The sequence below is a fragment of the Oryctolagus cuniculus genome, chromosome 15, assembly GCF_051225735.1.
Source record: "Oryctolagus cuniculus isolate XC-2025 breed Fujian yellow rabbit chromosome 15, ASM5122573v1, whole genome shotgun sequence".
NCBI lineage: Eukaryota > Metazoa > Chordata > Mammalia > Lagomorpha > Leporidae > Oryctolagus > Oryctolagus cuniculus.
Genome location: NC_142881.1, coordinates 19944766 through 19965960, shown reverse-complemented (window position 1 = coordinate 19965960; position 21195 = coordinate 19944766). Strand labels below are relative to the sequence as shown.

The 21195-nt window shown below is 52.5% G+C and overlaps 1 protein-coding gene across 2 annotated transcripts in view; it reads left to right on the top strand.

Moving 5' to 3' along the window:
- The first annotated feature begins 15086 nt into the window (after positions 1-15086).
- Positions 15087-21195, top strand: part of MXI1 (MAX interactor 1, dimerization protein) — a 90949-nt gene continuing 84840 nt past the window's right edge. Inside the window, exon 1 of one of the 2 annotated variants that reach the window (XM_070057234.2) lies at positions 15087-15501. In XM_070057234.2, the coding sequence (XP_069913335.1) occupies positions 15228-15501 (274 nt within the window). In that variant the 5' untranslated portion in view covers positions 15087-15227. Of the gene's footprint in view, positions 15502-16442; positions 16911-21195 lie in introns of those variants that run through there. The other variant, XM_089314047.1, reaches the window with a different exon arrangement.

Genomic DNA, 21195 nt, shown 5'->3' with positions numbered 1-21195 from the left:
GCCGCTGTGTCAGATGCTTGCCTCTGCATGTTTGTTCCCTGTGACTTTCTCTGCCACCATTATGGCAGGGGACGTGGAGAGGGGGAGGGTGCTGCCTTTTTCTTGCTGGCTGTCCAAGTTCCTCTATCAGCCTCTGTTGACAACTGAGGAGAGCGCTTTGTTAAATGTGCAGAGATGGGGCTGGCACTGTGGTTTAGTTGGTAAAGCCACTACCTGTGACACCAGCAACCCATACAGGTGCCAGTTTGTGTCCCAGCCGCTTCATTTCCAATCCAGCTCCCTGCTAATGGCCTGGGAAAAGCAGTGGAAGATGGTTCAAGTGTCTGGGTCCCTGTCACCCACAAAGAGGGCCTGGATGAAATTCCTGGCTCCTGGCTTCAGCCTGGCCAGTGCTGGCCATTGTGGACATCTGGGGAGTGACCCAGCATGGAAAGTTCTCTCTCTTTCTCTCTCTGACTTTCAAGTAAATAAATAAATATTTAAGAAAATATATCAGTAAATCTTTGAAAAGAAATGTGCAGAGATGAGAATTCCCCCTGTGGGCTCCACTGACTCATGGGGGAGGACTCTGGTGACCAGCTGGTAGAGTGGACGGCCAGCTCCCTGTCTGGCTCTCTGACATCACAAGCTAGAGGTGTGGGGAGCCTTGTCAGAGCCTGGCCGGGGTGGAGGTCTAAGCTCCCCACTTAGCTTTTCTGGTGAGAGTGTGGGTGAGGTCACAGTTTGTCTGTGGTGCTTGGCTGGAGTAGAGTGGTTATTATCTAAACATTTTTGTCATGCTGGGCTGTTCCTTTCCTGGTCCTTTGACTTGTGAAAACAGGCTTTTGTTGGCCTTTTTTGTCTGTTTCTTGGTGTGTCCAGGTTGCTGGATTCTTCAGCTCCAAGTCTGGAACTTATGAGGTAAAAATAAAACCCAGAGAATTCACACTGTGTTGTTCCTTGGGTCTGAGATCCCCAGCCAATCTGTCTTCCTCTCTTTGCCTTTCACCCTTCTGATGTTTGTTTTACACATAATGTCCAAAGTTTTGTGTTGTGTTTAGGAGGAACAGAGAAAAGTATGTCAACTCCCATCTTCCTGGAAGTAGAAGTTCTTTCCTCTCTGTTTTTATTTATACCTCTTCACCATAGCAAAAAAAAAAAAAAAAAAAAAAAAAACAAACAAACCACACACACACTGGAATTTCAGTGCCATTCCAATGCTTAGCATAACTCACCAACGTTTTCAAGTACTCAAAGTCCTTTGCTAAGAGAATGTCCTCGTGAGATATTTTGGGCCCATCTTTCCAGAAAGAACATCAAACCTGAAATAGTCAAGGTGCCTCTTCTTTGGGTAAGTCTGCTCCCACAGTTAAATGAGCCCCATCAGATCTTGAGGGTTCTGTACTCAGAAGGGCTGTCCTAGACAACACCAACAGGACCAGCTGTGGGGTCCTGCTGTCCAATCCTCGACTGCTGGCTGATGATGTGCCCCAAATGAACTCTGCAGCATCCACCCCCACCTTTGGTCCCCTGGAGGTGCTGCCTAAATTCTAGCCTGGCTTCTTTACGCAAGGCAAGTTACCAAGACCAAATCAGAAACAAGTCTCTGAATATTATAAATAAAGGAGGAGTTTCCTTTGAACCGCACTCTTTTAAACTATGTTTTCCAGAGGTTTCCTGTGCAGCTTCAAAAGGAGTTCGTGACCACTTTGATTAGACTTTATCTCACGTCCTAATGAAGACGGCATTTTCTCAGAACACCCATCAGCGTGAACACCAGCCAGTTCTGTCTCCTTGAGAATGAAGCGACACAACTCCTCCTTGGTATCCCTGTAAACACCATGGCTTTCCCCACCAGGGGTGAGAGGCAGCTGTTTCTCCAGCTCTGGGCCCTGTTGGCAGAAAAATTTGTACAAACCCAAAGAGGACTTTTCTGTAGGTTCCTAGTTTGCTTTTAGGTCCACCCTGATACTGAACACACACAGTCAAAATGCTGTCTGTCGCAACCAGACAAAATGTTGTCTTTTAGTGCACAATTGTTTTGGTTGTTCAGGGATCTGGAGAAAGATGATGGTGGTGGGGTGCATGTCTGTGTGTGGAAGGAGGATGGATAATGGAGACAGATGGCCAATGCAATTATCACTAGAAAAACAGGTTTGTCCTTCAAAAATGACAACAGCAGTAGACTTTCAATGGCAGGTGAAATTTGAAAAAGGATTAGGAAAGGATTACCTAAAAGAGAACAGGTGCATCTATGGTGCTCCACTTGGGGGGGGGGAGTGGCTCCAGCTTTTGAATGACACCCTCAGAATAGCTCTTTTGCATGTCAGTTCCATTTTCCCCATGGATCTTGATAATGGTCAGTGTTAATTAGGTTTGGGTCATCTAAAAGATGATCAAGAAGTGGAATGGACACCAAGATTTTCCTGCATTCCTTGGAGGGAAAGCATAACTTAAAGAAAAGGGGTCTGGCAATGTGGCACACTGCTTGTGATGCCGGTATCCCATATTGGAGTGTCAACCCCAGTCTTGCTTCTGCTTCCTGCTAATGTGCCTGGAAAGGCAGTAGATGATGGCCCACGTTCTTGAGCCCCTGCCACCTATGAAGGAGACCAGGATGTAATTCCTGGCTTCTGGCTTTGCCCTGGCCCAGCCCTGGCTGTTGCAGCCATTTGGGGATAAACCAGCAGATGGAAGAGCTCACTCGTTCTCTCTTCCTCCCTCCCTCCCTCCCTCCCTTTCTGATGCTCTGCTTTGGAAATAAATACACACTCACACACACAAAAAAACCGGTAGTATGCATTTTAGCAAAGCAGATGAACATCTGTTCCTGAAGACAAATCAGGAGACCCACAACTTCCAAAGCTCTGCCACCTGGGTAAGCTCCAGTGCTCCACTCAGAACCCCGGGGATAGGCAAGAAAAGAATCTTAATTCACTAGGCAGGGTGGCTGTGCAGTCAAGGCCAGCCTTTCAACGAGGGAACTGACCACAACACATTACTGGTGGAGGCAATCATCTGGCTTATACCCATTTTACAGAGGAAGAAACTGAATCCTGAGAGGTGCAATGACCTGCCTAAGGTCATGACTAGTTACTGGCAGTCACAACTGGAATTCAGGGAGTCAGGTTCCTTTTGTCTGTCTTAGCCCCTTCCATTATGCTAATTATGCTATTAGTAATCCAATTTTAATAGGCTTGGCCTATATATTCTCCCTCAAAGCCTAAATGTGAGAACAGGGGGGTCTGCAGCCCTACCCCTTAGGGTCAGCAGCCTCAGCTCTCCTTTTACTGCCAAGTCTTGGGAGAGGAAGGTCTGCAGGGGGCTTCTAGGGAAACGCAGTTGTGCTGAAATAATTAACAGCTACTTATTAATGCTTCATCCAGACCAGGTACCATGCTAAGTGTTTTATGAGCATTATCCCATTTGATCCTCACAATAACTGTGTGAGGTCAGGATCATTATCATCCCCATTTTGCAGATAAAAACTGAGGTTTGGAGAGGTTATATGACTTGCCCGAGCTTATGTACCAAAGTAAATCACAGAACTAGAATTTTAACCCGTCTTGACATAGCTCCAAATCCCAAGTTCTTGACCCCTGGGTTGTATCACTTCTCAAAGGTAGACTATTCACCCTGAGCTCCCCAGGAGAAATCTGGATAGGCTTCATTCAGGTCCAGAAGGGAATTAAATGTGACATGTGCCAGTTTGGCTGTTCCAGGATGGAAGTGGAGGGGGGTGGCCGGGGTCCCCAGAGGGCACTGAGTTCCCTAGAGATGGCGCTGGGTAGCCCACTGCGGCCCTGAGGGACAGTGCTTGGAACACAGCCTGGCCCTGCCAGGATTCTAACCAGCTAGAGCTCTGTGATGTGCCCCACAGAGCTCTGGGAGGTAGAACCTGGGGTCAGCGAGGTTTGTCGTGGCCTCCAGCCCTTTCCCACCAGGCCTTCCGTGTTCTTCTGTCCCCATTCTGTCCACCAGACTGTGAGGTCCCCTCTGTTGGTGGTTCCCAAGCACACAGCCCCACCAGAAGTGTACAGTTACTAGGATTTGGGTCCCATTTCCAGATCTTCTGAGTCTGTGTTAGGCTCCTCAACTAAGGTGCCAGATAATATACCCCATACTCAATTAAATTTGAATTCCAGATGATAACAAATAATTTTTAGCATGAACATGTCCCAAATATTGCATGGGTCATACTCATACTACAATATGATTTGTTGCTCATCTGAAAATCACACTAAGTGGCCATCTGGTATTTTCATTTGACAAATCCATGATCCCAGCTGCCGGGAACTCAAGTGCCTGATCCCCGGCTGAGCGCCTACCCTTCCCCATACATTGATGCACTGCTCTCAGCCTCCCAGCCTTGGTCCCAGTCCCCAGCTGGCACCTGCAGGTGCCTTCCTAGAACTCTCTGTGGCGCCTGTCCTCTCTGTCAGCCGCGGTGCTAATCGTGTAAAGGGGAGGGCAGGCACCCTGGGAGGTCACTGTGGGTGCTGATGGGAGGTTGGTAATGCCTGACAAATGACACCGGAGATGCTGCCTACTCTTGAGCTGGTCCTGGGTTTGGCAGGCCTGCGGGGAGAATGTGAAGCTCTGGAAGAACTCACACCTGGGAAGGGAGAATCCAGGGGGTTTTTGACCATAAAAAATGTCAGTCTACAAACTAGTGAGAATTTGGAACAAGCACCCTTATTATGTACATAAACCCAATTAGCAAGACTGCATACACTAACAGCCAACCTAGGAGTGGCTGGAGAGAACGGAGAGAAGGTCAGTGGACATGAACAAGAAAAGAGATGTCCTGCCGTGCCAGGCTGGAGCCCCTGCTCTGCCATTTACCAGCTGTGCCTTCTGGGTTAAGGTACTTATATTTCCTCAGTCTTCCTCATCTGTAGAATGGGAGATGATGGTAACACATAGTTCATGGAGTGATTATGAGGAGATGGATTTGGGCCTGGAATATCTGAAGCATTGTATTAATATTAGCTCTTGGGATTATGATATGTCTAAGCCAACATGGGGCTGTTATATGTATTTGTAATGCACTCGAAAATGTTCATGTCACAAGAGTGTAGGATGAAAATTAACAAGAAGACATTTTCTTAACATCAGTTCAATATGAGATTTATAGAGCCCAGCTCTTGCAAGATTGAAATGTGAACCATGGGGGCCAGCACTGTGGATTAGCGGGTAAAGCCACTGCCTGCAGTGCCAGCATCCCATATGGGCGCTGGTTCAAGTCCCAGCTGCTCCACTTCTAATCCAGCTCTCTGCTGTGGCTTGGGGAAGCAATAGAGGATGGCCCAAGCCCTTGGACCCCTGCACCTACATGGGAGACCAAGAAGAAGCTCCTGGCTCCTGGCTTCAGATCAGCCCAGCTCAGGCCAGGCCACTGTGGTCATTAGGGAAGTGAACCAGCGGATGAAAGACCTCTTTCTCTCTCTCTCTGCCTCTCCTCTCTTTATGTAACTCCGACTTTCAAATGAATAAATAAATCTTAAAAAAAAAAAAAAGAAATGTGAACCAGGAAATGGAGAATTTCCCAATTCCAGCCTCTGAATTTACAATTTTCTATTCAATTCTAGTCTAACAATGATACAATTAAGTACCAAAAGTCTAAAGCGAATCCTTGTGACTGTTTGCCAACGTGTTACTCTCATGTGCCTGCCTGTCTGGGATGGGTGTTTTTAGGGTGTAGTTATATGGAAACAGCCTCTGATTAAGTTTCTGACTTTTCCAGGTAGGTTATAATTTCAGACAGTTGTTTTGACGTGACTCCTTGGCAAGGCACATGTATAACTGTGAAATCTTTTGACTTTTGTTAATTAGAATGACATCTGAAACTTAAAAGTTGGAACTCCTAGGGCCAGCACTGTGGCATAGTGGGCTAAGCCTCTGCCTGTGGCACTGGAATACCATTTGGGCACTGGTTCAAGTCCCAGCTGCTCCTCTTCTGATCCAACTCTTTGTTGTGGCCTGGGAAAGCAGCGGGAAATGGCCCAGTTGCTTGGGGCCTTGCACCCACATGGGAAACCCAAAGAAGCTCCTGGCCCCTGACTTCAGATCGGCCCAGCTCTGGCCATTGTAGCCATCTGGGGAGTGAACCATTGGATGGAAGACCTTTCTCTCTGTAACTACCTCTCAAATAAATAAAATAAAATCTTTGAAAAAAAATGTTGGAACTCCTCTGACACGTAAGGTAGTGTGCCTTGCTGCTTCACAGCACTCTAGTGGTCAGTTGTATGCAGGCAAGCATTAATTTCCTCCGTAAACAACAGCAGAGAAAAGAGAGGAGACAGAGGCTTCCTCACTCTTTTATGACTGCTCCCATAATGCACCAGACAGGGCTGGGGAGCCCTGTTTCTGCCAAGGGCTAAGTGGATGTTTATAACTCTGTTCACAGGGCACACAAAATGATCAACTTAGAAATTAGCCTGCTCTAGGTTTGTTGAATTTCAAGTTCCACCTGAGGTCAACTTGGCAGGGCCAGAGCAATTGATTGCGCTAGGCATTCCCCACCCTTTCCTTCTGTATGGGTCCCTGGACCCTGGCCCTGGCTTGGAGTTTACATTTGATTGTCGGAAGCCACAGGAGTTCTTGTCTTTGGGGGCCTGTGCCTGTATCTGCATGGATATACTTGGGTAAGAAATCAACCTCGCGTGGATGGCAGCCCTGGGTGTGTCACTGCTGCGGTCCCTGCACCTAGAGCAAGCCTGGCACATGGAGGATTTTCTGTGTCTTCTGATGGAACAAATGGGAGCGGATGTTGGGGATGTGCTCGCACGTCTGCTGGCCCTCACGTATCTGCTGCCGCTTGTGTGCTCAGCAGCTTCACCTGGGAGAACTGCTCGTTCCACAGGAAAGCGAAAGGGACAACTTGCAGGCCGCTGGCATGAGAGAGAGGGAAACAAAGAAAGAGAAAATAAGCTCCACTGCTGAGGAGAGAGAGGGTGGTGGGCAGGTGTCCAGGCAGGGGTCAGGAACTAGAAGCAGCAGATTTTGCATCTGAGGGGGTCTTCAAAAAGTTCGCAGAAAATGTGTTACTATAAAACTATGCACGGATTTCAATTTTTAAAAAGACTTATTTATTAATTTGAAAGTCAGAGTTATACAGAGAGAGATGAAGAGAGAGAGAGAGAGAGAGAGAGAGGTCGGTCTTCCATCCGTTGGTTCACTCCCCAGTTGGCTGCAACAGCCAGAGTTGTGCCTATTTTAAGTCAGGAGCCAGGGGCTTCTTCCAGTTCTCCCATGCAGCTGCAGCAGCCCAAGGACTTGGGCCATCTTATGCTTTCCCAGGCCATAGCAGAGAGCTGGATCGGAAGTGGAGCAGCCAAGACTCGAATTGGCGCCCATATGGGATGCTGGCACTGCAGGTGGTATCTTTACCTGATATGCCACAGTGCTGGCCCCATGGATTTCAATTTTTGTTTTGCACCAAATGGAATTTTTTTTGAGAGAGAGAAATGTGAGAACTTCACACCCACTGGTTCACTCCCCAGTGCTTGCAATAACTGAAGCCAGGAGCCTCCAGCCAGGTCTGCCATGTGGGTGGCAGGAACCCAATGTTTTGAGCCATCACCACTGCCTTCTGTATTGGCAGGAAGCTGGAGTCAGGAGCTGGAGCCAGGAGCTGGAGCCAGGTACTATAATGTGGGACACAGGCATCATAATCAGGGTCTTAACCCCTAGGCCAAACACCTGCCCTGACTTGCCTTGTAAATTCTCTTTTCCAGGAACTTTCAAAATTACCCTCATACCCTCCAATGCGGGGAAGAGAGACTGTTTAGTCAGTCCAGTGGTTCATTAACTGGGGTCCCAGACCCCCAGGCCTTCTTAAATACAAAATTTTTCTTGTTTTCAAGAAAGAACCAATGGGATGTGGACTTTTCACAGAGATAATGCAGATCCAATGACTTAATAAATCTGGTAAAAATATATGTTTTTGGCTAGAATTCTACCAGCCCAGCGTGGCTATGCTGGTTCCCCCATGTTGACCCAAAAGCCCCAGCGGGCAGGGACACCCTGATCTGAGATGAATTATGGGGAATGACAATGTCTCTGTGCCAATGGAACCCTACCTTCACAGGTGAGGACCCTGTCACCCCAGGTAGTAACATCATTTATCCCAAAATCACACAGGAGTTCAGTGGAAGAGTTGACCCAAAACTAGTCTTCTAACTCTTGTCCCCATCTTTTGGTCATTTCTGTTTTTCCTGAAAATCTTCCAGGACTCTTGGCATAATATTACATGACACAACACAGTTTCCCAAGGCCTTTTTATATACCCACTTTGCAGATGAGAGCACTGAGGCTCTGAGAGGTTAAGTGGTTTATAGAAATTCAGCCAGGTGCCAGTGCTGTGGCATAGCTGGTAAAGCCACCGCCTGCAGTGCTGGCATCCCATATGGACACTGGTTTGAGTCCCGGCTGCTCCGCTTCTGATCCAGCTCTCTGCTATGGCCTGGGAAAGCAGTGGAAGATGGCCCAAGTGCTTAGGCCCCTGCACTCTCATGAGAGACCTGGAAGAAACTCTTGGCTCCTGGTTTCAGATTGGTACAGCTCCGGCCATTGTGGCCTTTGGGGAGTGAACCAGTGGATGAAAGACTCTCTCTCTCTCTCTCTCTCTCTCTCTCTCTCTCTCTCTCTTTCTCTCTCTCTCTCTGCCTCTGCCTCTCTGTAACTGCTTTTCAAATAAATGAATACATCTTAAAAAAAAAAAAAAGTCCAGGGGGCCGGCGCCGTGGCTCACTAGACTAATCCTCCGCCTAGCGGCGCCGGCACACCGGGTTCTAGTCCCCGTCAGGGCGCCAGATTCTGTCCCGCTCGCTCCTCTTCCAGTCCAGCTCTCTGCTATGGCCCAGGAAGGCAGTGGAGGATGGCCCAAGTGCTTGGGCCCTGCACCTGCATGGGAAGACCAGGAGAAGCACCTGGATACTGCCTTTGGATCAGCGCAGTGCACTGGAAGCAGCCCGCTGGACGCAGCCCGCTGGACGCAGTGGCCATTGTGGGGTGAACCAACGGAAAAGGAAGACCTTTCTCTCTGTCTCTCTCTCTCACTGTCCACTCTGCCTGTCAAAAAAAAAAAAAAAAAAAAAAGTCCAGCCAGCTACTAATCAGGAAGCAGACCCTTTGTCACTTGCAAACTACCTTTCGCTTTGACCTCCTGATGCCTGATGTCCCCTCCTTGGGAATGGGTTCCTTTAGCTTAAGGCAGCAAGGCAGCTCCCATCTTTAACTCCAGATGTCTGGGAAGAATCGTATTTAAGCTAGTGTCAGTCACTGATACCTCAGTGTGCTTCCATTTAGACTCTTTTGCTGAATTCATTTTTAAAATACGGAGATGCTAAAGAAACTGGGGCCTGGGGAACTGAGACAGCACCCTAGAATAGGGAGGTGTGGTCTCAGGTCCCTGCCTTCAGCGCCTGGGGATTTCTGAAAATTCTCCATCAAAGGCATCCTGTTACAGAGGAGTCTGTATTGGCAGGATTTTGTCACCAGCAGTCAGGGCAGGGGAAGGGCGGCCGAGTCGCGGTACTTTTTGGTAAGGGGACCTCAGCCATCTGGCTCAGTGGGTTTCTGGCTTTTCCACAGAGACAGCATTTAGATAGTTAACCTTTAATGTGAGTGATGCAGGAATCGTTCTCTCTCTCTTTCTCTCTCTCTCTCTCTCTCTTTTTTTTTTTTTTACAGGCAGAGTGGACAGTGAGAGAGGAGAGAGAGAGAGAGAGAGAGAGAGAGACAGGTCTTCCTTTGCCGTTGGTTCACCCTCCAATGGCCGCCGCGGCCAGTGCGCTGCAGCCGGCGCACCGCACTGATCTGATGGCAGGAGCCAGGTACTTCTCCTGGTCTCCCATGGGGTGCAGGGCCCAAGCACTTGGGCCATCCTCCACTGCACTCCCGGGCCACAGCAGAGAGCTGGCCTGGAAGAGGGGCAACCGGGACAGAATCCGGCGCCCCGACCGGGACTAGAACCCGGTGTGCCGGCGCCGCAAGGCGGAGGATTAGCCTAGTGAGCCGCGGCGCCGGCCAGGAATCGTTCTTATAGATCATGTCAAATGCTTCTTGCCACAGCAAAGCAGAATAGCCATGAAGGGTCAGCTCCGAAGCTCCAGCTGGGTGCTTTGTGTCATACATGTTCTATGCTAGGTGCCAGGAGTGGAGATGCAAGGGAGAAGGAGGTGTGCCCCTGTCCTTGATGAGCTCGTAGTCTAATGAACCCAGAGTTTGGAAAACCTAGGAATTGGCTCAGCCAGGAGGGGCTTGCCAGACTCAGCGGTCCAGGAGACAGGAGGGTCTAACCCAGGACAGCAGAGATAACGCCCCAGGAGCAGGTGACTCCAGCGAGTTCCACCATGGGTGTGTGTGTGTGTGTGTGTGTGTATCCTCTGCCCATGGCTACAGCCACCAGTGAGTGTGTGGGTGGGAGTGAGAGTGTGGGGAGTGATGGAAGCAGGCCTGGTCAGCACGTTCAAGCCAATAGAACAAGCAGAATCTTACAGTTCTTGTAGCAGCCATTCTGCTTCTATCCTGCAGTCCCTGGCCCAGTGTTCCTCCTTTCTAACAGATGAAGGCCAGATTAGGGCCCCCCAAAGAGAAGGGGCTGGGAGTCAGCTCTTCAGCTCCTAGATGAGGGCTGCCTTTCCAAAGAGAAGGGTACCTGGGGAGAGCATGGCTAGGAAAGCCCTGGGGGTCAGGATCCGATGACAAGCCAGGGACGGGTCTCCATACAGTGTTTACCACATCTGAGTACAAAGACGACAGGGCAGAGTAGGGAAGACTGTCTGGGACACTCTGGCAAGATGCAAGGGAAAGCTAGTGATGGTGAGGGAAGAATGGATGAGGCAGGAAGGGCAGGGCTCGGGAGCCAGAAAGCCCAAATGATCCATGACGGCCAGAAGAGCATCCCATCCGAGAGGGAAGATGGGGAGGTCTCCATGGCAGCCTTGCTGTTGCCTTCTCAGTAATTAACCAGCCTCTGTGTACATAAAGACTTAATTATAGGCAAAACAACTCCTTTGATGTAAGAGTATAGAATGTCTGGGGGGAAAGCGAGGTAAATAAAAGAGAGAACAATCTTGCTTTAATATGCAAACAAGGTCAATGGAAAAATATTACCAAACAAGCACGTGGGACACTCAGATGGTTGGGAAACCTGAATGGCGTGCAAAGGCATTGGGGGCCGACCGACCAGGAGCATCCCGGCTGACACCACTGGGCATCTCTGCTTTTCCCTTGGCGAGTTCACGGCTTCTCATCAGAGTAGCTGTGTTCTCATCCCCTACCTGTTCTCTGCAGAAATTCTCAGCAAGTTTCCAAAGAGGCCCGTTTACTTCTGGAATCAAAGCCCCAGAGAAAGGAGGGGTTGCAAAGGGTTTGAATGGCTCCTCCTGGGAAGCAAAGCGAATCGGGAATGGAGCTGAGCTTGTAATCCAGCATCCTGGATGCCTGTCCTGTGATATAAGCCCCCAAACCCCACTCTTTCTGTTGGGGCCAACTTTATTTGAGAAATCTGTTAATTGGGGGTGGAGAGGGAGGAGGGAGAGAGCAAGGCGATGCTAATGTGATTTAACACTGGATGGGCTCTGAAAAGGAAATAAGGAAGAGGCTTTGGGCTTCAGCTCGGCACATTTGTAGCTCCACATACGTGGTACCAACATGAAGGAGTGCAACTAAGCTATACGCACGACTCCCGGGCACAATGGCACAGACTTCGTGGAACAAAAAGGCATTTCTCCTGCCTCCACTGTGTCTCTTGTGGTGCCATTGTCTGATGCTAAGAACTCACATAATAACAAAAAACAATGCCCCTACGATGGGGGGAAAACTTGATTTGGCACCAGCCGGGGTGTTTTCCATGGGAATGGTGGTGGGGGCTCTGGCCGACTGTGGGAATAGTGCAAATCAGCACTTTTTTGTAGATTTTTCTTCAAGCCATTGTTTATTTTGGCTTTGGTAGGATCCGTGGCCCAGCTTGAGGATTCCCACTGGGCTCTCTGAAGCTTACAGACCTAGGAGAGATGGAACAGGGATTAAATAAATAATTACCAAACACCCTTTCTCTGCCCTGGCACCGTGTATAGGGTGTGCCTCTCTTGGCGGGTGTATATCCATACGTATGGGTTCCAGTATCTTATACTTGATCCATCCCACCCATCACTGAGGAATTAGAGAAGCCAGAGTTCTCTCTGGGTTCATCGTCTCACTATCATCTTTCATTTAGGGCAGGGAGCGATAGTTTTTGCAAAATGACATCGGATAAAGCTTGTTTGAAGCTGCATAAGCTAGGGCCTTCCCAAAGTCTGTGGACATCTGGACGCAAGTGGCTTAGGTTGTGGTTCTGACAGAAGCAAAGGAGTCAGTAATTGTTTTGATAATGGAGGATGAACTCATATCTCATGGCTTCTAGAAGCTTCTACTTTACTCTGGCCAAAGGGCATGGAGCTCAACCATGCCAAATTTGTCACAAGTTGGGAAGTGAGCAAGGAGTATGTGTAGTATTATGTTGTAGCCCCAAATGTGAATACACTGGCTTTAAAATGCCAAGTATCGATTCTTTCACTTGTACCAATCGCAGGCGATTATGGCTTTTAAATTGCACAGGGGCTTAAAGGCTCTGTGTATGTGTGTGTGTGTGTTGGGGGGGCATGTTTAAACTTACTCTGTATGTTTTATACAGAAAGCATTTTACAAAGAAATGCACTTTCTGGGGCCAGCGCTGTAGCACAGCAGGTTGGCACCCTGGCCTAAAGCACCAACATCCCAAATGGGTGCCAGTTCTAGTCTTGGCTGCTCCACTTCCGATCCAGCTCTCTGCTATGGCCTGGGAAAGCAGTGGAGGATGGCCCAAGTGCTTGGGCCCCTTAACCTGCATGGGAGATCCAGAAGAAGCACCTGGCTCCTGGCTTCGGATGGGCACAGCTCCAGCCTTGTGGCCATCTGGGGAGTAAACCAGCGTATAGGAGACCTTTCTCTCTGCCTCTACCTCTCTCTCTAACTCTTTCAAATAAATAAAATAAATCTTAAAAAAAAAAAAAAGAAATGCACTTTCTCTGGTTTTGTCAGAGTTCCCAGGGTGAGCACAGCACAACTCCAGGGGGCAGCACTCTCTGAGTCTGCTCTGTAAATGGGTCCCCTGGAGGAAGCCTCCAGTAGATGGGCTTGTGCAGAGAGGTTTCCCAGTGAAGTGCAGACACTGTATCCTGTTCCCCCCTTAGATGTGAGCTGCATCAGAGCAGGGGGCTGGACTGGAGGAGGCAACATTCCTATAGGCCAGAGTGTGCTAAGTGCAAATGCGGTTTAATCCGCACAAGCCTTTTATCAGAAGTTTCAGGGATGTGAAAACTTGGGTTGAGACAGGTTAAGGAGCTTGCCCAAGCTCAAAGTCTGTGTGCGGCAGAGCTGGGATCTGAACCCTTAGCTGTGGAGCTCCAGTACAGCCCTCACCTGTCCGCTGGACCCCCACTGCACGTCCCAGGGCTGGCAAACATCCCTGCTGGGGACTGCCTCGGCAGGGAAGCAATGTCCTCTGGGGTAGGGGCTTTGGAGCCAGAAGGAGGAACTCAGCTGGGGGGAGGGGAGGTGGCTCCCGGGCTGCCGCTCCCCCTCTCCGCCTCCCGCAAATCAAAGGGAGCCAGGTGTGGAGCACCCTGGTGTGAGCTTTGCACAGCTGGACCAGGGCTGGGGAGGAGTGTGGAGAGAGATGCTTACATCTCCTCCCCCTTCCTGGAAAATAACTGCATGAGAAGATCAAGGGAGCGAGTCAGTCTGTAACTGTGGGCGGCCTGAGGGTTTCGCTAGGCCATGTGGAGACACACACAGGTGTGCATGTCCAAGTGTGTCCTCAGGAGCCTGTGTGTACAGAAGGGTGTATGTATGTAGAATTGTCTGTGTGTGTGTGTGTTTAGGAGTGTGGGGGGAGTGCATGTGTATAGATGTGTGTGGAGTCTGTGTGTGGTGTAGGAATGTGTGTGCTGTGTGTGGTGTGTGTAGGTGTGTGTGCAGTATTATGGAGTGTGTTGGGGTGTGTGTGTGTTATGTGTGGTGTGTGTGTGTGTAGGTGTGTGTGCAGTATTGTGTGTGTTGGGGTGTGTGTGTGTTATGTGTGGTGTGTGTGTGTGCGCAGTATTATGGAGTGTGTTGGGGTGTGTGTATGTGTAGGAATGGGTGTGTTGTGTGTAGGTGTGTGTGCAGTATTATGGAGTGTGTTGGGGTGTGTGTGTGTTATGTGGTGTGTGTGTGTGTGCGCAGTATTATGGAGTGTGTTGGGGTGTGTGTATGTGTAGGAATGGGTGTGTTGTGTGTAGGTGTGTGTGCAGTATTATGGAGTATATGTTGGAATGTGTGTAAAATGTGTGGGGGGTGTGTGTAGGTATGTGTGGAGTGTGTATGGTGCATGTGGAGTGTATGTGTGTGGGAGTGTGTGTGGTGTGTGGAGTGTGTGGAGTGTGTGGGAGTGTGTGAAGTGTGTGTGTAGGTATGTGGAGAGTGTGGTGTGTGGAGTGTTATGTGTGTGAGGGGAATGGTATGTGTGCAGCGTATAAGAGTGTGTCTGATGTGTGATGTGTGTGTGTAGGAGTGTGTATGCAGTGTGGAGTGTGTAGGAGTGTGTGTGTGGTGTGTGCGCAGTATGTGTGGGGGAGTGTGTGTAGGAATGTGTGTGTTGGGGACAACCAGTGTCAGGTTACGTGTGATGGTTCAATTCTTCCTATTCGGATTGAGCTTTTATTTAAAAATAAAAATAATTTTAAAAAATAATAAGTGGTGGCCACCATTATCAGGGAAAACTATGTGCCAGGCGTGTGCTGGGCGATTTTTTTTTTTTTTTTCTGGGAAGCAAAAACCCAGCCGTCGCAGGAGTTTGCTCCTCTGCAGGTGCACTCCGAGCCGAGCGGCGGTGCGATCTGGGCAGAGGCGGGGGCGGGCAGGCTGCGCCGGTCTCCGCCTTCTGCTGTGGCCGCTCCGCCGGCGTCCGCCTCGCGCTAGGACCCAGCGCCGGAGCGCCTCCGTCCGTCCTGTAGGTTCATTCAATCTCCCATACACACAGACCCACAGCGAGACCGACACACACGCACACCCGCGCGCACACACAACTGCACGCCGCCAGCCTCCTCGGGAAGTCGGGCCGGCTCCTCGCCCCGGCGCCTCCTCCGCTCCAGCCCGCCGGGTCTCCCTGGGGGCCCCGAGCTCGGCCGGGCCGCGAAGCCCCCAGAAGAGCAGGAGCTCGGCTGACCCCCGGCTCCTCCATGGGCAAACGCGGGCGGCCGCGCAAGGAGGCGCGCGGCGAGGGCGCGGGGCTGGCCCCCGCCGCGCCCCCGGCCATGCCCCCGGCCGCGGCCGCGCCCCAGCCCCCGGCCCAGCCCGAGGAGCCCGCGGGGGCCAAGCCCAGGTGCCCCTTCTCGGACATTTTCAACACCAGCGAGAACTCGATGGAAAAGCACATCAACACTTTTCTGCAGAACGTGCAGATTCTGCTCGAGGCCGCCAGCTACCTGGAGCAGATCGAGAAAGAAAACAAAAGTAAGTTTGGGGGCCCCCCCCGCGCCTCCTCGGTGCCTGGCTCCTGCTTCCTCGCCCACTTGGGCGACCCCTGTCGCCTGCTCGGCCTGCGCCCCCAACACACACACACACTCACACACACACACATGCACACACACGCAGCCCTCGGCGGTGCAGCCGGTGACACCGGGGAAAGGACACGCACGCACGCCCAGAGCTGCCGGAGATGTAACAAAGACGAGCGCGGGCAGCGGGGCCTGCTGTGCGTCCGTGTGTCCGTGGCGCGCGGTGCTGTTTGCTGACAACTGCGCCCCGAGCTCAGCTCTCGGAGGTCGCCTTTCTTCCTTTTTTTTTTTTTTTTTTTTTTTTCTGTTTTTGTTTTTCTGGGAGCCTGCTCGGGTAGACAAGTGTTGTTTTCCCGTTCTCGTTCCTGGGTGGGGTGAGGATTAGAAGCCGAAAGTTGGACACCGTCGGCAGAGCTCAGGGCTTCCAGAAAGAAAACACACAGGCGCGCACCACAACAATAACAACCGCGGGCGGCACAGCCTCCACGGCGTGGGCGCGGGCTGCTCCCTCCCCTCCCGCAGCCGGGACTGGGCTCCGGCCCTCGCGTCCTCGGACCCAGGCCTCCGCGCGCGCCCTTCGTCCTGGGGTGCCACCGCGCCCCCTCCCCAAGAAACAGGCCCTGGGGCCGGGGAGCGCCGGCAGCTCGCCCGGGTCCCGCCGCCCTGCGCCCGAGAAACTTGGCGAGGGGGACGCGGCTAGAAGGAAACTTTGGGATCTAACAGAAACAATAGTTGGGGGAAGAAGGTGTGGGCTGTGGTGTGCGGTTTCTTTATTTTCCTGGAGACGGCTCCCGAGTGGGTGCGCAGGGCGAGCAAGGCGAACGCCTTCCTGGTCGGTGTCTCTCGCCCCCCCCCCTCCAGATTCAGGTTGCAGAGCGATGCATGGAGGGGGGGGGGGGGCGGCAGCAGCGCTGGGAGCCGCACCCCGGCCTGGCTTCCTTTTTGTGTTTGTTTGTTTCATTTTTGCCCCTGCCAGCAGGGTCCCCCAGCCCTCCCCAGGCAATCGACTCGGCACCCTAACGGGGGTTTGCGTGTGCGACGGCGTCTCGGGCACGATCCTTGGAATAATAGCTGTGGGCAGGAGGAAGGGGCCGGGCAGACAGACCGACAGACGGGGGAAACCGGGACGTTCTGGCAGTGCGAGCAAGTGGGACGATCGGTGGGACGGGGTGGGGGTAGAGAGAAATGCGATTGCAACGTGTCAGGTATCCCACCCCCCCAACACAACAACAGCAACCCTCAAACACAAAAACACCTTCGCAGAGCCACACTCAGGGCCTGCGCGGTTAAGGGAGCCAGCGTCGGCCACGCAATTGTGCGGGCGCTGTGAAGAGCACAACAAGGGCTGTTGTCGGGAGCTCGGCGGTGCGTTCCGTTCTTTCTCTCCTTGCCTGTTTTCCCGGAGTGCCTGGGCTGCGGGAGCTGCGCGTCGCCGGCTGTGCGGTTATTCCTGCGGGGGGCAGGGGGTGGGCTGGGTGTGCACTGGCCTGGAGGGGAGTTTCTCAAAAAGCCCGAGGCGGCGGGGAGCTGGCCGCAGACGTGGTTTTGTTTGCTGTGTTTGCTTTTGTTGCGGGGGGGAGGGGCGCGATTCCTTTAGCAACCCCCCCCCCCCCGTCCCGGGTCTCCGGAGTCTGCCCGGCGGCTCTGGCTCTGAGCGGGGGTGCACCCGAGAGGGCACCTTGGCACTGCGTGGCCAGCCTGACCCCCCACCCCAGGAGGTCTATCACGGAGGCGGCCGGAGCTTCCTCCGCGTCCCGCACCCGCAGACAATTGGAGCCCTCCCCGCCCCACCCCCCGCCGCCCTGGCCGCCGCCACCTCCTTGTTTACCCCGTGCCGGGGCTCCGGCGTGGCCACCAGTCACGTAAGCAGAGAGCCGGGCGCGCCGGCCCGGGCTGCCCCGCGCGGGGCGGGCCCGCGGCGGCAGAGTAGGGCGCGAGAGGCTGGTGGAGCCGAGGGGTCCGCGCGGCAAACCCACCGGCCCGAGACAGGGGCTTGGGAAAGCCTGGGCGCCCCAAGTCAACTTCGTGTGCGTAATCAGCCCCCGGCCCTGCAGCCTCCCTCCTCCGGCCGGCTCCCCGCGGACTGTTTTAGCTCTCTTCGCCGCCGGCGTTTAGCTCTCAATGACGTGATGCCAACGGCCCCCCAGTTTTCCCCCGAGAGCGTGGGTCGCTGCGCCGTGCCCGCCTCGGCACGGGAGACCCGGCTCCAGGCCCGCGCCCCCTCCCCAACAGCTTACGCAGCCGGGGGTGACCTCCAGCAAACTCTGTGCGACCATCCGCCCGGCCCCCGGTTCTGCCCCCTACAAACAGGAGCTCGGCCCACCAGGGCCGCGTGGGCTCCCCACTCTCCGGCCCGCCCCCAGCTCGGGCTGGGGCTCGCGCACGGAAAACGGCGGGCCCTGCGTCTGGTTTCACTGGGGGCGCTTCTTGGCGCTGGCGGCGCTCGCCGCTGTGTTCTGCTCGCTGCACACAATGCCCGCGCGTCACGGCGGCCCGCGTGTGCACAGCAATAACGCGAGTCGGGGGGCGGGTCGTGCGTGCGCCGGGCTCGGGCACTGCGGGTCGCTCCGCGCGCGCGGGGCTTGTTTTGCTCCGGAGCTCCGCTTTCCGAAACGCTTACATCATTCGGTCGTTGGGGGAGGGAGAGGCAGCTGGGCGTTCCGATAGGATTCCAGCGTTTCCCAGGTCTCTGGGTTTTGGAAGGAAACAAGGACCCTAGCTTCTTCATCATTAGTGTGATGAGGGGGCGGCGGGGGTCTCGGGTTGGGTTTGTTGTGCAAGTCTTTTTATTTTTATTTTTTAGGTCACTACTGCAAAGGGCAATGCTGACCGGCTCAGGTGCACAACCTCCCCGCCTTCATTTCGGCGAGTTCCCCTGTAATCGCTTGATCTCAGTTTCTCCGCCTCCTCCTCTTCCCCCTCCCAGCTAGAGACACATGGTTTCCACATGGAGACAAACTTCTTTCCTCCGACTGGACTTGACCTAGCTGCACCGTTCAGCCAATAGGCAGCGTCCGTTCTCTCTGACGTCACGCGTTGCTGAGGCCGGAGGCTAGGGGGTGGGACCAGGACGCGAGCCAGGCTATCTCTGGGAGCTGTCGTGCAGCCAGCTGGTCCAGTCCCTTCTTAAAGGGACTCTGTTCTCCCCGGAGACGAGTGTCGGGCCTCAGTGCTCCATTTCGGGTCCTGTGAAACCTTCCCGAGACGCTCCGATAGGCAGTCGCACGTTCCGTTTGCCCTGCTGTTTGCGAAGCGCTGGCTTGGCAGGAGCTTGCCTTATTTTCCATTGTAACCAGAACGGCTTTTCACTGCCCGCTGAGGTTTCCGTACTGGGAGTGTTCACCAAGTTGTGGTCACAGTGCTGAATTATTTCCAGTAGATGGGGTGAGTTTTCTTGAGGGAGGAAGGAGTTCATATTAAGCCACCCGGTGTTGGCAGCCCGCTGTGTGCAAAGCTGGGATTCCCTAGGAAATTCTGACTGATGTCGCAACATCGAAGGCCTCCAGAGAGATATCAGCCATGGGGCTGTGGCGTGGTATCACATTTCCAGAAACTAGAAGTCCCCTCGGATGGTATCACCTATATGCACTTGGAGAGGGGGGTCAGGGTAAATGCAGACTGACTAATCACTGGAGAAAGACTTAGTCCCTGTTTTGGAAAAAGAACTGAAGGGGGAAAGGAGGTGCGCTGAGGGATGCTAGCTGGCCGGCAGGTGAGTGGAAGAAGCTGTGGTGGTGAGAAAGGTGTGCAGCCCGGAAACAGCCTTGTCCATGCGCAGGGGGAAGCTGGCTTTGGAGGCAGCGCCTGATACAGGGAAGGAGCCAGCTCTGCAGTGGCTTACCTGGGCTGGTGGGCGGGGTGTTTTCCTAGGGGCTGGGGCAGGCCAAGCAGCAGCCTCTTCCTCTTGCTGGAGGAAGCTGCTGTTGTGTGGTGTCACTGGGACCCACCCTGCCTCCCTGACCTAATCTCTGCCCCACCGTGAAACCTGCCTCCTGTCCAGCAGGTCCACCAGCAAGCCAGCCTCACAGTCATGCCTCTGTGCTTAACTCAGATCATCCCTCTGTCTAGATGCCCTCATTCTCTTCCTCCCTGGGGGTTATCTGTACTCGACTCCCTTCAAGACTTAGGTCAGCTCCCACCTCCTCCACGAAGCTTCCCCTAGCTATTTCAGCCCACTTGCCTCCATTTCTTAAGTCAGAACAGTTGAGAGAATGTAGGCTTTGCAGTCACATGGAACAGGGGCCCAAATTCCTATTTCACTGCTTATTGGTCTTGTGGACAGGAGTCACTTAGCGTCTCTGAGGTTCCCTTTTTGTTGTTGTTGTTTTTGGTTTTTCTGTAAAAGGGGTATAATTTTAGAACCACCCTCATATCATTGCTGAATAATTAAATGAAGCACTGCATTGAAACATTTAAAGTATCTGAAATATAATAGGTGCTCAGTGAGAAGTGACTTCTCTGAGCTTTGATAAACAGTCCGTGCAAGTCGCTCCTGGCTTCCTGTGCAGTAGCTTTATCCTCACTGGGAGATTATTAGCATCAAAAGGGAGAATATCGTGTACAGCATTTCAGCATATGCCATCCTTGCATGTAGCATACTTCTGGCATACAATAGCCACTTGATATGAAGTGGGTACATTTGTAATTTGCTGGCTATGGCACTGTGATGAGATTTGGAAGCCAGGGGACACATGGCCAATATTCCGATGGCTTGGAGGGCAGTTGGTCTTACTATTGAGTGGTAATACCAGGACCTGCAAGGAGATAGTAGGTCGGGCTCTGAGAGCTGAAACTGCATTCTGTCTACTGCTATGACCCTATGACAAGCTACTGGCTTAGAAAGTAAGGGACTGAAGCAACTTACGCTAAAAGGGAAGACGGTTCCAGTGGGTCACGTTTCGGTGGTGAGAGCTGTCCTGTGACGGGTTCATCCATTCTGCAAGGATGTCTCAACTGTCTCCTATGTGCAGTTGTTCTCCCCCCACCCAAGTGTTGTGGGCTGATTGACAGCGGGGTGGAGTGGATGTTTGTTTTCAGTTGAGCTGTGTGAAGAACATTCTTAAGTCAGGCTCCTATTTCCTCTGCATCTTAAATTATGTTTCCCACATTCAACTTTTTTTGCAATTTTAAATATGATCTCTGCTCGCTGGTAAATGCCAGCAGTAGGCTTTGAGGCTATCATTGTGGCTTTCAGAGACCCAGAATGCCCTGGGACCGGGCGCTCTGTGAAGAGGATCCAGGGGAAGGAGACAGGTTTTAGGAAGCTAGAGAAGCTGGCGGGGCAGGGGAGGAAAGGGGCTGTATCACCTCCAGGCAAAATAGTGTCTGCTTACCATCCCTGTCCTTGGTGCAGTCGCTCTCCCACTGCCACTCCCAGAAATGGGGATTATCATCTGGGGAGGGCTGGGGGAAATAAAGAGAGTGCCAGCAGTCAGCAGCAAGCAATCGCATTGCATAAAGTCAGTACAGACTCCCATTTATTGAACATGACTGTATACAAAGTATAGGGCTCAGCGTGCATTATCTCCTCCGGTATTCACAATGATCCCAAGACGGAAGCCATTTTATTACTCCCATTCTGCAGACAGGATGACTGAGAAGCTGGGTCCCCAAAGGTCACATGGTTACTAAGTGGCAGAGCGGTGCTTCC